Raw genomic sequence first — 15,727 nt, 5'->3', positions numbered from 1 at the left:
ATTATGCTATATTGTCTAATCTGTGGTTGGGAAAACGCAAACGAGTTCAGGCGTTCCAAGTCAAGAATGACCTTCCTAAAGCAGACGTGTAGGGGTGTTTTTGCCAGCCCTGATTCCTAGAATTAAAGATACATATGATCTATCAATTTGGCGACTCAGACTATCAGCTGGTTCATGTTTGTTGGCATATAACTAGATAACTATCCTACCAATCTACGTTGTCGTATTTATTATTTGCCATGCACGGCGGAAACTCGTAATTATTCGAGGGGAGAACCCTGGCCAAAGGTTGGCGCTTGTCTTTCTACTAAACTTCTAGCGTCTTCTAGGGCCGGACAACCCTTCTTGGAATGAGACTAGCGCCGCTTCTACAGACCTTCCTTAAAGAACCTAACGTGATTTTGGCGGCTGTTCCGGTGGAGCAGCATAATGCTCTAAGACAATGCGAATTGACTTTCGGGGGAGGTGGAATGTCAATATACGTACTAAATGCTAAGTAGCTATGGTAAGAAGAGGCACTTATATAGCAAAAACGGCGGTACACTCCAAAAGGCGGTGGGCCGTAAGCGTAGATAACAATCAATTAACACGCTGTGTGGCTGATTTTGTTCGCGGAAACACCGGTTGATGCAAGCAGATAAGTGCACCAACGTAACGTGGGGATAGCGGGTCTGGGAATTTATTGGCTAAAGCTTATCTCGCAGGCTAAAGCAAGCCTCGTAAGCAGATGAGACCCACCGTGCCCGAGGGCCAAGAGAAACGGTGGCCAATTGTACTTTGCATCGCTGCCCCGCTCCTTATCAAGCGGATCTGGTGGCGGCCAATGAAATGGGTGGTGTCCTGACTCGCCACGTTTGCTCAGCACTAGTTTAATGAAACCCGCTTTACTACATACGCTATCACCATGGCCGCTTGTACTCATTACCGTCTCAATTCCTGGAAAATTCCTAGTCTCGCTTTGTATGTAGCATCCTGAACTGCCTCACAACTACACTAGGAAATTACTATGAAATCTGACTGTAAAGCTATGGGCCAAACCCCCACTACAATTGCGCGCACTGCGCAGGATTCCACTGTTGCGTCCCCAACTTCGAGGTAACATTATAATCTGTAGGTTTGTAAGTGGATGTAATATTTATGACTATACGCGAGCACTCACATATACATATAAATCACACATGTCGGCCCCCCTTGCCGTCTCTCGTCTCCATCCTCGGATCCTCTCATCGCATCTTCCCTTGTCTGTCCCTTCCCAGACCTCCCTTCACGATGTCTATGCTTCCTGGTCCGTTGGGCACCGTGCCCCCTACCGAGCAGATGCGCGAGATGGGCGCTTCGGTCGATGAGATCCGTAAGGCTGAGCATGACGGCACCCACCCCGGCATTCGCCAACGCCAATGGGGCTTGGCGGCTCGTCTCGAACCCGACATTTCCTACGAGGAATATAGGTACTGGGCCAAGGTCGAGCGTGAAATGGAAGAGGAAGAGGCTCGTCGCTACAAAGCTGTGGCACCAACCGGTTTCCTGGGATCCCTCAAGGGCTATTTCACCAGCAACCCTTACGAGGATGCTAAGATCCACGAGTCACGTCCTATCGAGGGCAACGACGAGGCCAATAACCCGTGGTCCGAGAAGAAGTCTGCTGCTGCCGGTAGCGACGATGACGCTGTCAGCCCTGTCCCACCGATCAACACTCACGACCTGGATGCCGAGTGGCGAACAGCCGCCAGAGCCATGCGCAATGCTGGCTGGGGAGCTGTCTTTTACTTGATTACCACTGATATTCTGGGTTGGTCTTCGGCCCCCTACGTCTTTGCAAACACCGGTTACGGTCTCGGTGTTGGTATCTTCATCCTCATGGGTCTCGCTGCCTTTGTATCTGGACTTATGATCTGGCGAACATTCCTGGGTCTCGACTCGTCCCGGTACCCAGTCTTGAGCTTTGGCGACCCTTTCTTCCGTCTTTACGGCCCCAAAATGCGTCATTTCATCAACTTTATGCAATCTCTGCAGATGTTCCTGAGTGTCGCAGTCGTGCTTTTGGGTAACACTGGTATTATTGCCCAGCTCGGCGGAAGCGTCAATCTGTGCTATATCGTTTGCGGTGTCATCTCGCTCGTCGTCGGCATGGCCAGTGGTTACATGCGATCCCTCAAGCACCTGGGTTGGTTGTGTAACATGGCCGTGTGGATGAACATTGTCTGCTTCATCCTTGTGTGAGTAGTCATCACGTTAGCCCAAATGCCACCTAGTGCTCTGACTGACTGACTGACTGGATTTTAGTTTGGTTGCTGCGGGCATGTACGGACCTGACCCTGCTCCTGCTGTCCAGAACGGTATCCTGAACAAAACTTGGGCCGATACAGCCACCATGGCGCCGGTCAAGACCTTTGTTGACACCCCGCCAGCTGAATATCAGCAAACCAATACCGGTGCCTTCGCTGCTAACTTCAACGGTATCAACAGCATGGTTTGTAAGTTTGGTCCCTTGTTTAAATGTGATGTCATAGCACAAACAGCGTTGCTTACTGTTCTGGTCAGACGCGTACTCTGGAGCTGTTATGTTCGTCGCCTTCTTGTCTGAGATGCGACGCCCTATGGACTTCTGGAAGGGCCTGCTCATCGCACAAACCTTTATCACTGTTGTCTACGTCTTTTTCGGTGCTTTGGTAAGTGATTTTGTTTTTTAAATGTTGCACGGCCTCCGTCGAATGTAAGTGATACTAATAACTTCCGATTAGGTCTACCACTGGTACGGTCAATACAGTTACAGTGTCATCAACTCGACTGTCAGGCCAGAGCGTCTTCAGGTTCCTGGCAACGTTCTTTCTCTTCTCACCGGTTGGCTTGCCGTCTGTAAGTTTGGAGATATCCCACCACCACATAGTTGTCCATTTGCTAACGAAAAAAATTCCAGTCCTGTATTTCAACGTTGGTATGAAGACCGTATACCAGGAGGTCTGCCAAGAGATCTTCAAACTGCCCGCCATCGCATCAGCAAAAGGACGATACTTCTGGTGGGTTCTCGGCCCAGTTTACTGGATCATCGCCTTTATCGTTTCCATGTCCGTTCCTCAATTCACCGCCTTCACCAATTTTGTCGGCGGTCTGTTCAGTTTGAACTTCACATACTCCTTCTCTGGAATCATGTACATCGCCTACAAGGTTCATGAGGCTGCTAGACTTCCCGGCGAAGGTTTCGACCCCGCTACCGGTGTGACTACTCAGCACGATAGTGGACTCCAGAGATGGGCCCGCGGATTCATCAAGGGATGGAAATGGACCATTCCTGTCCTCATCTACACATTGGCCGGTCTTGCTGCATCTGGTATGGGTACCTGGGCCGCTGTGCTGGGTCTGGAAGCTGCCTATGGTCCTGACGGTTCGGTCCTCACTTCCTGGACCTGCACAAATCCTTACTATAACACTACTGATTAAGGAGCGTGTGGCTGTCTGGTACACTGTTCCACAAGGTGTAAGCTCAAGCGTGGTGCAATTTGGAAGTGTACGCTTTCTAAGGAGCTATATGTAGAATTCACTTAGTATATCAAGAAATTAATATTTATTTCAACTCTTCAACCCAAAGCTTCTTGATACTATCCTGAAAAGTAGGATTGCAGTGCGCACTCGGCCCGAGGCCTTACTAACCTCAAGCCACATTCCATAGATCATGAATACAAGACGATGCTGGGCTCAGATGAGGAAAGGTCCCTTATTCTTACCTCCTGTGTTTTGTTTCTTCGCCACGCAACGCAGTGTCTTCGACTATCCGGACAGGAATCTAGCCAGCAAGAACTCCAGCGGATAGTTACGGTACTCTGTCCATCTCCTTAGATCACATCAGAGGCCAGATACCACGTTTCGGAGCTTGAATCCGGCCATCTCATGGATACGTTTGCTATTTGCTATCTTGTAGTTCTCGGGCCCGAACAGGATTGAATTCTCGCGTGATACAAGCACGAGCGAGCAACAAGACCATAGATAGGCAATAAAGCTAGTTAAATTCAACTAAATTAAGGTATGCATACGGATATGCAGTGCCGCTGCTAGTTGACTAACTAGGTGATACCATGTAAGTACCATCACGCAAGAAAAATAGCGTAGAGCGGCGATAGCAATCAAGCTAGTTCTATGAGAGCATGACTCGCAGGTCCGGGAGAGCCGGCCGGGCCTCTACATTCCACGTGCTTACCTAGTTAGTGAGCGATTCTTGCACTGGACTGAGGATAATGCGGTGTTAAAAAGATAAGCGATTTGTTAACGTAGATGCACATGTGTAAGTTGTTTTATGTACTAGCTATTCGTATCATCATATTGTCTTATTTATCATCAACAAGATGTCCTGTAGTACCGCCGTTCTTCTTCGCAGCATCCTTCATGGCACTCTCCACAATCCACAAAGTGATGTCTTGTACATCACTTCCCACTTTCCAACTACCAAGTATGACTCCCTTGTCGGACAGGATCTGTTCTGCGCGTTCCCAGCGTCGTTTCCATAATTCCTCGCGCTTGTTGGGCGCTGGTTGCGAAGATGGCGGTGGTTGATCTGGATAATGGTCGTAGTATGAGTTGTTATTGTTGTTATAAGTGCTCTGTTTTGTTGGCGTGCTACTACTCCCTAGGGAAGATAGTGTGGTCTGTCGAGATAGATTTCTAGGTGGAGGTGGAGGCGGAGGAGGGGTACTGTTCCTCTCATCAAGTGTAGATGGAGATGCAGAGTTTGCGGTACGACGTGCTGGGGGAATGGGTGGTGGTACACCGCGTTTTGTTGATGTTGACGATTCCTGGCGGCCAGACGTTGAATCGTTTTTGAGCGAGAGATTGCTTAGTGAATTTAGTGTGTCTTTGGTCGATGGTATGTTGTTGTACACGTCCATGGCCAAGTTCTTGACTGCCTCGGTATAAGTGTCGTTCTGTTGCTGCTGTTGTTGCGGTGCTGGCTTGCGCTGCGGCAACGGCGGCTTCTTTTCTGTTTCGTTCGCTGAATCATTTGGAGTAGATGATAAACTCGATGGTTTGCTTGGAAGAGGCGGGACTGGCTTGCGCCGAATGGGTGTTGGTCGTGATGCGGGCAATGTAGTTGCTGTTCGCAGACCGGGAGGTTTGGAGGGCTTCGTTGGGGGGCTTACTTTCATGACAGGCTTATCTGGTAAATCTCGCCCATGGTCGCTAGGAGAACTGTCATCAAATATCATCAGATCGCCGTTGTTTATGGTTTTTGCTGACGAAGGCCTCCTGGGCGGTAGTGGCGGTCTATTCTCAATGCTATCGGTGCTATCTTTGAAAGAAGATGGGGCTGTCTTGGTAAAACCAGGTCGTCTCTGGCCAAACGAATGATCAAAGAATTCCTTTTTTTCAGTTGTAGTCACGTCGCGAATGAAGACGCCGAGAATTTTGCCCGGGTTCTGTTGGGCCAGCTCCGTGTACACCTCAAGATCCGCCTCACCGCTGTCACCTACAAGGATAAACTTGCGTTCGGGAAAATCCCGCATAATCCTTTCCAAGGAGACTCTTTTACGCTCTGCAGTAGGCTCGAAAATCCCCTGCAACATTCCACTGTACTGCTTCAAGTGGAAAGAGCCGGGTGGCAGGCCAGCCAGTTTGAAGTAGACTTTCAACTGTGGATAGAGCTGCCAGGGAGCATTTGATACATAGTGTATATTCACCCCCTTGTCAGCCAGTTTGTTATACCATTCTCTGACGCCGTCAATTGTCAGATCATCGAAATCACGGATGAATGTGTTCCAAAACACCTCTTTCGCTCCACTCGCAATGGCGGAATGTTTGATCGTGTCATCAATGTCACTAATCAAGCTTACACCGGCTGGCTCAAGAATTTTCACCTCTTCCGTGGTAGACAGTGATTCAGAAGCTAGTACTCGAACATGCGTCGGCACAAATTCAAGAGCCGCTCTGATATTGAAATGTCCAGAATCATTTGTGATTGTAGTCCTCGACTGGCTTTGCTGGTCATTGTAGAAAAATACCGTCACGGGACTCTCAATAGACGGATTACTCATGAACGGCTTCAGCCTTTCCATTAGATTCGCATTGGGACCTGAAACGTCACTCTTGCCCAGTGATGTGTCTGTCGATGCTCGCGTTACCCTTTTAGGCAGATCTGAATCGCTGTCCGCATTCTCTGCATGATTGCTTCTCCAAACTACGTCTGCATCTTGTTCGCCTTTGTCGATAAGCAATTGTGCCTCCCGTCTAGCATCTTCCTCTTCCCGTTTAGCAACATGTCGTTGCACGGGATGATTAGCGGGCACTGTTGGGGGTGGAATATCACTCAATTTCCTTGCCAGCGCCACCATAAGCCGTTGCTTTCGATTCATAGGTCCACGTTGAGGCGTATATAGCCATCCTCGCACGTCAACATCCACGATTGCCTTGCTATCCTCGTATTTCTCCCACTCTTCTCGCCAATATTCGGCATCACCAGGACTCCTTGGTCGCTCGATATCTTCCTCTGTACCAGGTAATGGTTGGTCCGGTGTAGGTCTATCTTTTCTATTCCTTTTCACATGCCTCCTCGCATAACTAGGAAAAAGCAGCATTTCTTCTTCCCCGGAAGTCGTCATATCATAATCCGGGAATGCTCCGGGGGCATCGACGCCTCTGTCACCGTACGAATCCTGCATTTTCTGAGAAATCTGTGCCTGATAGTTCTGACGAATCTCATTTGCAGCCTTCAGATAGCCCAGCATCTTCTGCCGGCGCGAGCCATTCTCTCGGCCAGAGTATTCGTTGCCCCATCCATCTCTGTATCCCTCCGAGCCATAGCCTGATCGTGACATTGTGCTTCTACGGATCCCCCTACCTGCATTCTTAAAGCGTGACTGCGTGTGCCCTGATGGCGTTGGCGTCGGCGGAGAAAGAAGGCCTGCCCTCCGCTTCCAATTCAGCGCCCGCAGAAGCGACAAGATACCACTGCTTCTGCTGCTGCCACCACCACCAACACCACCGACACGACGGCTTAAGGACGCCCCCCTCCTCAGAAGCCGAAGCCTCTCCTGCCGTTTGACAATAGCCCGGTAAAGACGCGCTTGTGCTCGATGCCGGAAATACGAGAGGGTTTCGTGTCGAAATGTCCAGAGTCGGTCCCGTAGGCGCAGACGGGTTCGTGGAAAGGATAGAGCGCGAAGGATGCGAGAGGTGTAGCTGTGCTTGGCTCCTCTGTTGTATTTAGTGCGGCGCCAGGACGATCGAAGCAGCGATAATGATGATGGTCGTGGGGAAGTTGAGGTTTTCCGTGGGAAGATTGAGGAGGCTGTTCTTCGCCAACGGCCGAGAAATGGGGGTTTGTGCGCCAGGATTTCTTGTAAGAGGTTCGTTTTAGATAATGATTTGTTTTTCGTGAAAGTTTCCCGAGTGAAATCGACGGGAAACTCAATAGGAAGAAATAAATTTCCTCGATTCAAGTAGGCTCCGTGAGGCTGTCGTTGTCGATGTAGATTCTGCCTGGTCAACCCGGGGAGTTTAAGGAGTGACGTTTGGTATACACCGAGTGGGTCCGAGGGAAGCTGCAGCTGGGAAATTTTACACAATTGCATAAAATGATACATAACTGGATGTCTTATACCTGTGAAGACATATTTTTCCAAATATCCTCCAAAAATGCACTGGAGAAGGGATAAAGATTGTGGACTCAAGCTGAGTTTTGATGTTGTACAATAGTGTCTAAAGCTGACAAGCAAATATATACACACATTCCAACCAAACGCCATGCCTGCCACCAAGCCCAACCAATGATCCATGCAAGAATGTAATAGTGGTATTATAGTAATACAGTGAAGAAAAATATGCGTCTAAGTAGAATCGTCCTCGGCGTAACTAACTCGCTTCACTCGACGGCTAGCCCGGCGCACCGGAGTAGACTTTGCGGTAGCAGGAGACGCAGGGAGTGGATTGGATGAAGGTATAGGGGATTTGACAAGTTCTAATCCTCCGTCTGAGCTCGATGTGACACTCGACTCGGATTGTTTTCTTTTCCTAGATCTTACCGTTCCTTTTGCCTGGGACGACTTCTTTGCTGCTTTGCCACGCTTCGACTTGTTGGGAGATGCTTTGGCGGGACTTGCTTCTGCTGTTTCGTTACTTGTATCATCGGCAACAGCAGTTCCAGTGGGTTTTCGCGAAATTACGCGCTTCTTAGGTCGCAACCATTCCTCGTGCCCTGGCGGCCAATATACACGACCCTCCGCGCCGCCCATGCTGACTTCTTCAGGTGGAATACTCAGTGGTGGCGGAGTTAATTGCGACAAGTCTATATAATCACCAGACTTTTTCGTCTTTTTCGGTGACTTCCAAGGCTTGTTCTCGTCTTCGCGGACGTGTGGTATAAGCTCACCAATGCGTTCGTGGCCAGGCAGTTCATACTTTCGCATCAGCTCAAAAACTGCCTGCTCCTTATCCTTCGCTTCGATCATCAGATCCATTGTGGGATCGCATGGGGGAAGTGTGAAGACCCGAGGGTTATGCTTGCGACGCTGGCGAGGTGTAATAGCCTGCGGCTCTGGTTCCGAATAATGCATTTTCTGCGTAATGTTCTTCCGTGTCCACGTCGCACGGATCCGGTCATATAGTTGCATAATATCGAGCGTACCTTCACGAACCTTGTCGGAATCAAATATGATGTTATGATGGTGGAAGTCGAGAACGAGCGGAATGTTCAATTCTTCACATATAGGCAATAGATCGTGAACAGACCAACTAACATCGTCATTCTCGAGAACTAGCCGGTTCTTTATATCTTGAGATAGGCCTTTGTAATTTTCACGAAACCTATCCAAGGTTGCAGCTTTATCACCAAATACGCCACCCATATGGAGAATCATGACAGCGTCACGATTCTGCTGTGGTGGTAGCTTGAGCAATTGCAGCAACTCCGAGTGAAATTCAAGATCCCTAATAGAGCTCTCAATGACTTCTTTCCGGGGAGATCCTAACTGAGTAAACTATCAAGTTTGTCAGCGAAAAAACCAAGAAAATTTAGAAATATATCTCTTACTTGTCCGGGGTGCATGGTCAGACGATGCCCAAGCTCCGCTGCAACTCGTCCAGCTTCCGCCAAAACCTCCGAAACGAATGGTGCCAATTTGTACCCGTATATCTCATGGCTGGCAAATGGGAACATTTCACTGCTGAGCCGCAAGAACTTGATTCCGTATCGATCATTCCACCGCAACATTTTCACAATATCTCGTGCATTCGCTAAGCCCAGCGCCTCGACGTATGCTTGTCCTCGCGCAATATCGACTGGCTGGGTTCGATCCGGGCGGTTCTTGGTCGGATGGAAAGGTTGCGAGGGGTTTTGTAAGGGATGCCGATGCTCAAGTATGGATGCTATCCGGCAGGTTCGGGAACTGAAAACGGGCGGATTGGCATATCGCAAGTACGTACAAAGACAGGCGTAGCCTAGCCGGCCTTTCCATGGCAATGGAAGGTAATCGCTATTGACCGGAGGAGGTCGCGACAGGGCTTCCTGGACCTCTTCGACATTGACTGGCACCTCCTCGTCTGACTCTGGATCTAGAGAGGCGGCCTCCTGGCGGCGCGCTCGGGGTCCCGACTCTAGAACACTGGTTATACCTGATAAAGAGCTTTCTGTAGCCGCCGTCGGGCCGGGTGTGGCGTCTTTGCGGCTTGAGGTATGAAGGGAACGGCTTGCCCGAGTAGCAGACGCTCGCGTGGTTGATCGCGCCATGCTCATACCAACCGCATATCCTTGCGGAATGGACAAACGAGCGGGCAGAACTGCGGCAGGTTTGAGTGACGGGACATTTGGAGAATTTGAAGCTGGGGCAACGAGTCTTGTCAACGTGGGGCGGGCAGAGAGCACAGCAGCAAGTTCCTTGGAAAGCATGCTCGAGGATTTCGCCGCGGTGGCGATTACGTGGTGTGGATGTGCCTGGCGATCATGGCGCGCACTGCATTCCACCAGTTTTTCATGGTAACGCAAGGTATGCTGCCGCCGCTGCTGCTGTTGATGACGATTGAAAGTTCTAGGCGACCATAAGCGACATGTTTGGCGGAGCCGGAGACGCTGCATTCAGCATGAAAAAGAGACTTCGATCGAGCAGTTTGGAGGTTGCGGCGAGGATGCGGACGTCATATTGGGCTGTTACGAGACAAGACATCGTGACAGCGCGCTTGTGGGCGCGTAATACCGTATCGATACCGCGGCTGACTAGCGCGCGCGATCGGCTTGGCGAGCCTCGGGATCGAAGCTAGCATCTCTCGGCATCAACTTCACTCTACACCCTAGTTACGCTCTATATAGTATTGCGCCAGGTTGCTCTCGGACCATTACGTAGATGGACTGCTACCGAAGCAATGGCAAGCGTTGAAAAAGGTCTGCATTTTTTACCATACAATCTATATACACGAGATCTGCTCTTCAAGTGACCAGATTATTCGACCTACCCGCTGGCTGCAATGGCAAGGAACACCAGTTTTCCATAGCTTATCTGCTAGATCCTCTGTCAAACCTAGTAGTTCCCATTCATGAGCGGATGATAATGCGAAAACGAAAGGTGCATCCTAAGAGAAAAGGTTGAGCACTATCCTCAACTGATGCTTCGTTGAAGTGAGCGTGCCCCTAGAATCCATACACATCGAATTCCTCTGCCCACACCATCTCGGTGTGGTTTCTGATTCATGAGCTACCACCAACATTCTTCAGGCTGTGATGTATGCCGCTGACCCAGCCACGATAATGCCATTCAAGGAAAAGGCATTGTGTATTAGCTGAGGCAATTCCTATCGGTGCATCTAGCTGAATTCTGCGGAAAGGGGCCCGAAGCGATTCTATTGGTGCTTTTGTTGACCTGTCAGTATTGTCTGTGCCCAGGAATGCAGCCTCGTGAAAGCTTCTCGATGACTGGCATCCCTTCCTCGCTTGGCGAGGAACGCCTTCTGTTATTGTACATCCATTCCAGTCCAGCCAGAGGGGCGAGGGGCCCCCTCACCATGAGCTGAGCAACAGCGGGCTATGGAATTAAACTAACATGCATCGCTGGGTGATGGCTGTGTTTTGAAGATCAGAGCCCAGGGCAGTCTGGGACCCATTTTGGGAGAAGGGATAAAGAGAGCCAGAATGCCCATGGTCAAGTAGACAAGAGAGAAGTCAAGGTGCCAAGGGAGTAATTTCCTCTGTGTTGTCTATTGTGTCTATTGTCCGGTGACTGCGAGAAGTTGGGTGCCTGAGTGCATCAACGTTTAAGGCTCTTTCCTATTTGGGTTTGGTGAGTCGTCAATGTTATTTTTCCAGTGTAAACAACGCTTTGTTTGCCCACCACACAATAGCCCTCTTGTGTTCATTCACCTCCGCGTTATCAGTCTGAATTGTCAGACGTCCATTCCCTGCTTGACATTCCTTCATTACTACTCAATTTCAACCTTTGGCTGACTGACAGACGCTCCTTCAGACCAACTCAGGCCACTTTCATTTTTTGCGAGAGATACTGAGTTAGCCCTGGTTGGCATCCGGTAACTGCTGTTGAACGATAAAAGATCACATTATAGTTCGAAAACCGTCAATTGGAACAACCATGAAGAACACATTCGTTGTCTCTGCCCTTTTGGCATCGGCAGTCTCTGCACACATGCAGATGAGCAACCCCTATCCTCTCCGAAGCCCGCTCAATCCCAATGGAGACGAAGGCAAGAAAGACTACTCTTACACAAACCCACTGTCGTCATCAGGATCCGATTATCCTTGCAAGGGATACCAGGACGACCCCTTTGTATCGGTCGCTACGTACACCGCTGGCAGCGAGTACTCAATGTCCCTCGATGGGAGTGCTACTCACGGTGGTGGCTCCTGCCAACTAGCTTTGTCCTACGACACCGGAAAGACTTTCACCGTCATCAAGTCCATTGAAGGTGGCTGCCCGTTGACATCCAACTATACATTCACTGTGCCTTCTGATGCTCCTTCTGGCAATGCTCTCTTTTCATGGACATGGTTTAACAAAATCGGAAACCGTGAGATGTACATGAACTGTGCCCAGGTTACCATTGACGGGGGTGCCAGCAAGCGTACTCATGCTCGAGACATGAAAGTCAGCCGCGCGGATGTTGGATTCAGCTCTCGCCCGCCAATTTTTATTGCCAATGTAGACGGTCCAGGTGGATGCACTACAACTTCTAGCGAGGAGGTCAACTTCCCTGAACCTGGTCCCGATGTTGAGGGCAGCGTGGATGGAACCGGATATACATGCTCTGGCTCAGCCGACTTCCTGGGCAACGGCGGTTCTTCATCTTCCAGCGGAACATCTTCTGGTTCTTCAAGTTCTAGCTCCTCTAGTACGTCCACAGCTGCTTCCCAAGTCCCTCATTCCAGCTCTAGTACCAAAGCGAGTGCTAGCACTACTTCTTCCACGTCGAGCAAAGACAGCAGCAAGGCGGTGAACGCCACCGTCGCTCCCAAAATTGTCAGCACAGGCGCCACAGAGGATACGCAAGCCTGCTCCAATAACGGAGCAATCGTATGCGGTTCTGACGGCAATACTTGGTCCATGTGTAGCCAGGGACGTCTGGCAAACATGGGTTCGGTAGCTTCTGGAACCATTTGCGAGAACGGGGCCATTACTCGCAAGGTCTAGAGAGCTCTTTTCTGATTTCCCTAAGTTTCTATTTCTGTTTGAAGTTCCCCAGAATTCTCCCTCACTCTGTTAATATGCACCCTTTCTTGTCTACTGCTGGCTTCGAATACTATGGATAGTTTCTTGAGCTCCACGCTTGCTTTCGTCATCACGCAATTCAGAATGTTTCTTGTATCGAACGAGGGCTGGCTCCCTCATAATAATGCCAAGCTTTGTTTCATGTTTCATGTTTCATGGTTTCTTGTTTATTAATCCCACCTCCTTCGTTTTGGCATGGTCAGGTTGGGCGGCGGTTCATTTTGATATGTTTTTTTTTTCCAGTTATAGCTTAGGTAGACCAAATGAACTCAATCAAATTCTATTCTTATCCATTCATATGTAGGCCTAATCGTGTTTACTACATGTGCAATTATAAATATTTTCCGCATTAGAATTAAATTAATTCGAAGTTAATGAATCAATCCTATGGAAACAAATAATATTAATAATACATGCATCGATACCCTCTTCAAGCTGAAGGTGTATATAAAACGAATTAATCCCAGGAAGAAAGACACTGCTTTCCGTACCCATTGGGCATGATCAATGCACGGCCTATGCCAAAACCCTGCGGTATCTCTTCGTCTTTTCTCGCCTACTGCTGCTCCTTTGGCTTCTTCTGACCATCTTCGTCCTCGCTCCAATCCAGCAATTGCAACAATTCCTCTTCGTCCATTCCCTGCACTTTGCTGTTCACCTCTACTCCAGTCGTCTTACCAGCACTACCCTTCTTCTGCTTCTTGCGCGCGTCCCGTCCCCATTCTAACACGCCGCTGGCCCTGATCTTCTCCGCGAAATCTTCAGCATCGCTATCCTCGTATTCGTCGTGATTATCCTTGGTTGTTGATGTTGTGGTGGTGGTGGTGGTATTTTTATTATTCTTTTCATCCTTGTTCTTATTCCCAGCGACGGCACCCTTGACTTCCTTCTGCCCCTCAACAGCTTCCGTAGGCGCAGCACTATCCTCCCGGCCAACTCTCAAACTATTGCCGTCCTTCTTGGGTTTCTTCAAGCCCTCCGCTATAAGCTTCGCATCCTCCTCTTCCCGTTTCTTCTTGCGCTCAGCCTCTTCTTTCTTATTCTTACTCTCGAAAATCTTCTGGAAGAACAGCTCAATGGCCGGTCGCACCAGGATATAGCCCACCACAATCGCGATTATGCGCAGCCAATGCCGGACTCGTGGTCGTGCGATGTAGTCTTGGACGTCGTGCACTGATTCAAGCACATATTCACTGACACCCTCGACAATTTCATGGATGATGACGGCTGGGTCGAAGCTGCCTGCCTGCTGCGTGCCGAAGGACATGATTGGCTTCTCTTTGGTCCAAGGAACGTCTATTTCCTCGAGATTTATTGCAAGTCTCGGGGCGCAAAGATCAGTTTTCGAACTGAGTGTGAAGGGTTCAAAGGAGACGGAAAAGAAATAAATTAAAAAGATAGATGGTGTCTGGTCTGGGAATACCAGAAAAAAAAGGTCTGAAGAATTATGCCAGCAGCAGCAGCAGCCAATGAGTGACAGCGCAGTTGTCCCGAGCTTCCGGCGGCAACTACGGAGCTTGGCACTTCGGGCCGATAATATCCCCGAGCGGCGCGTCGTCTGAACGAATGAGGAAATATCACTACGCGTGGAATCGACGCCTTGTGTTCATTTGGAATTTGGACAAACTCCCTTTAGCAAACAAATAATAATATAAACGTCATTGCCACAATGTCTGACAATCACGAAGAAGAGTCACAGGCTCTGGAAGAGGTACGGCATTGCTTCTATCAGAACTCGTTGACACTCAAATCTAATATAATAACGCCTCAGCGATTCAAATCCGCTCTCTGGCTCGCAATTGGCAAGATTGTCGATGAAGAAACCATGCAACTCGACGTCAATGCCACTCCTCAGTTTATCGGTGCCTTGACGGAGATGGTATGGGCTCAGATTGGTTAGTTTGTCGAATTGAATCGCGCGCAATAGTTCTGTCGCTTATCTATTTGAATGGTGGTTACAGAAACCGCCAGTCAGGATTTGGAAGCATTTGCTAAGTATGTAGTGCCTGCTCATGTTTTGTTTCATTGTATCAAAGAGATCTGAAAAGCAATTACTGACAAGAACATTGGTCAGACATGCGGGGCGATCTACTATCAATGTCAATGATGTGATGCTGCTAGCGCGACGCAATGAAGGTCTAGAGTCCATTTTGCGCGCGTTTGCTGATCAGCAGAAAGAGTTGGCTCAGCAGCAGCAACAGCAACAATCTCGAGATGGCGACAGTGACTGATTGATTTGCTCATGGATCGATCGAATAGACCGAGAATGGAATCATTGACGCCCAACGAAGAAAAAAAGAAGAGTCGATAGTGAACTTGACTGATGTCCCCTCGGCATGGTTTACCTGGTTGTGTTACCTTCAGCTCTTTTGGCCCGGCATGGCCATTCAATCTGTGGGGTTGATCATCCTCAGCTTGAATTACGCCTGGTTCAATTCAATGCTCACAAAACTCACGACCATGTTGCTGGGGAAGCAGCCGAGAAGATTTTGTGCGATTGACGGTATTGCAAATGAAGACGCTGTAGACAAATACCTGGTAGCAGTTCTGCCGACTAGGAAGGTATGCAAGACCTGATACCGTGGTACCTCTTTCTTTTCTCACTCAACAGATGGTTCTACAAGACCAAGCATATTCGGAGACTGAAGATACTATACTATTCCACGCAAATTATTCGCTTCTCGAACAAAGATGGGTTTATGCCTCATATCATGACTTCTGGGAATGGTTTTGTTTGAGCATATGGCAAGGCAAGGGGAGTGGATGTATCCGGGAGGGAGCATCAGTTGAATTCTTCCAGACGATTATCTATATGTAGGTAGGAAAATTACCAGAATCGGTACCTACATGATTGAAGTTGAGTTGACAGCATCATGTCATTTGATGACCAGTCCGATTCTGGCATTACTCACCTGGCCTTGCAAGTCCGGTCAATTTATGACTTAAAACTCAGTAATCTTTGTGTGGTTATATTCTAGCAGAACTACATTATTGTAATAAATATGGCCTAGAAGTCAAAAAGAGAGGAAAAGAAAGGG

At 49.0% G+C, this 15,727-nt stretch overlaps 5 protein-coding genes across 5 annotated transcripts; 3 read left to right on the top strand and 2 right to left on the bottom strand.

Annotated features, from left to right (window-relative positions):
- Positions 1–1,269: 1,269 nt before the first annotated feature.
- On the top strand, positions 1,270–3,438 carry UA08_06157 (hypothetical protein; the record flags this gene model as incomplete). Its single annotated transcript, XM_020268449.1, has 5 exons — positions 1,270–2,216; positions 2,284–2,474; positions 2,542–2,669; positions 2,742–2,856; positions 2,918–3,438. The coding sequence occupies 5 exons, from the start codon at positions 1,270–1,272 to the stop codon at positions 3,436–3,438; spliced, it is 1,902 nt and encodes a 633-aa protein (XP_020118653.1).
- An 881-nt stretch (positions 3,439–4,319) lies between these two features.
- Positions 4,320–9,868, bottom strand: UA08_06156 (hypothetical protein; the record flags this gene model as incomplete). The annotated part of the gene is made up of 3 exons (XM_020268448.1): positions 4,320–7,532; positions 8,007–8,960; positions 9,014–9,868. 3 exons carry the CDS (start codon positions 9,866–9,868, stop codon positions 4,320–4,322), a joined length of 5,022 nt encoding a protein of 1,673 aa, XP_020118575.1.
- A 1,687-nt stretch (positions 9,869–11,555) lies between these two features.
- UA08_06155 (hypothetical protein) lies at positions 11,556–12,611 on the top strand (the record flags this gene model as incomplete). The annotated part of the gene is made up of 1 exon (XM_020268447.1): positions 11,556–12,611. One exon carries the CDS (start codon positions 11,556–11,558, stop codon positions 12,609–12,611), a length of 1,056 nt encoding a protein of 351 aa, XP_020118576.1.
- A 634-nt stretch (positions 12,612–13,245) lies between these two features.
- On the bottom strand, positions 13,246–13,956 carry UA08_06154 (hypothetical protein; the record flags this gene model as incomplete). The annotated part of the gene is made up of 1 exon (XM_020268446.1): positions 13,246–13,956. One exon carries the CDS (start codon positions 13,954–13,956, stop codon positions 13,246–13,248), a length of 711 nt encoding a protein of 236 aa, XP_020118573.1.
- Positions 13,957–14,358: 402 nt separating this feature from the next.
- Positions 14,359–14,920, top strand: UA08_06153 (hypothetical protein; the record flags this gene model as incomplete). The annotated part of the gene is made up of 4 exons (XM_020268445.1): positions 14,359–14,400; positions 14,461–14,584; positions 14,651–14,684; positions 14,764–14,920. The coding sequence occupies 4 exons, from the start codon at positions 14,359–14,361 to the stop codon at positions 14,918–14,920; spliced, it is 357 nt and encodes a 118-aa protein (XP_020118574.1).
- Positions 14,921–15,727: the final 807 nt, after the last annotated feature.

This window comes from Talaromyces atroroseus, assembly GCF_001907595.1.
Source record: "Talaromyces atroroseus strain IBT 11181 chromosome Unknown scaffold_8, whole genome shotgun sequence".
Lineage (NCBI taxonomy): Eukaryota > Fungi > Ascomycota > Eurotiomycetes > Eurotiales > Trichocomaceae > Talaromyces > Talaromyces atroroseus.
The sequence above is the reverse complement of the archived record's forward strand: the minus strand, read 5'-3'. Positions and strand labels throughout refer to the sequence as shown.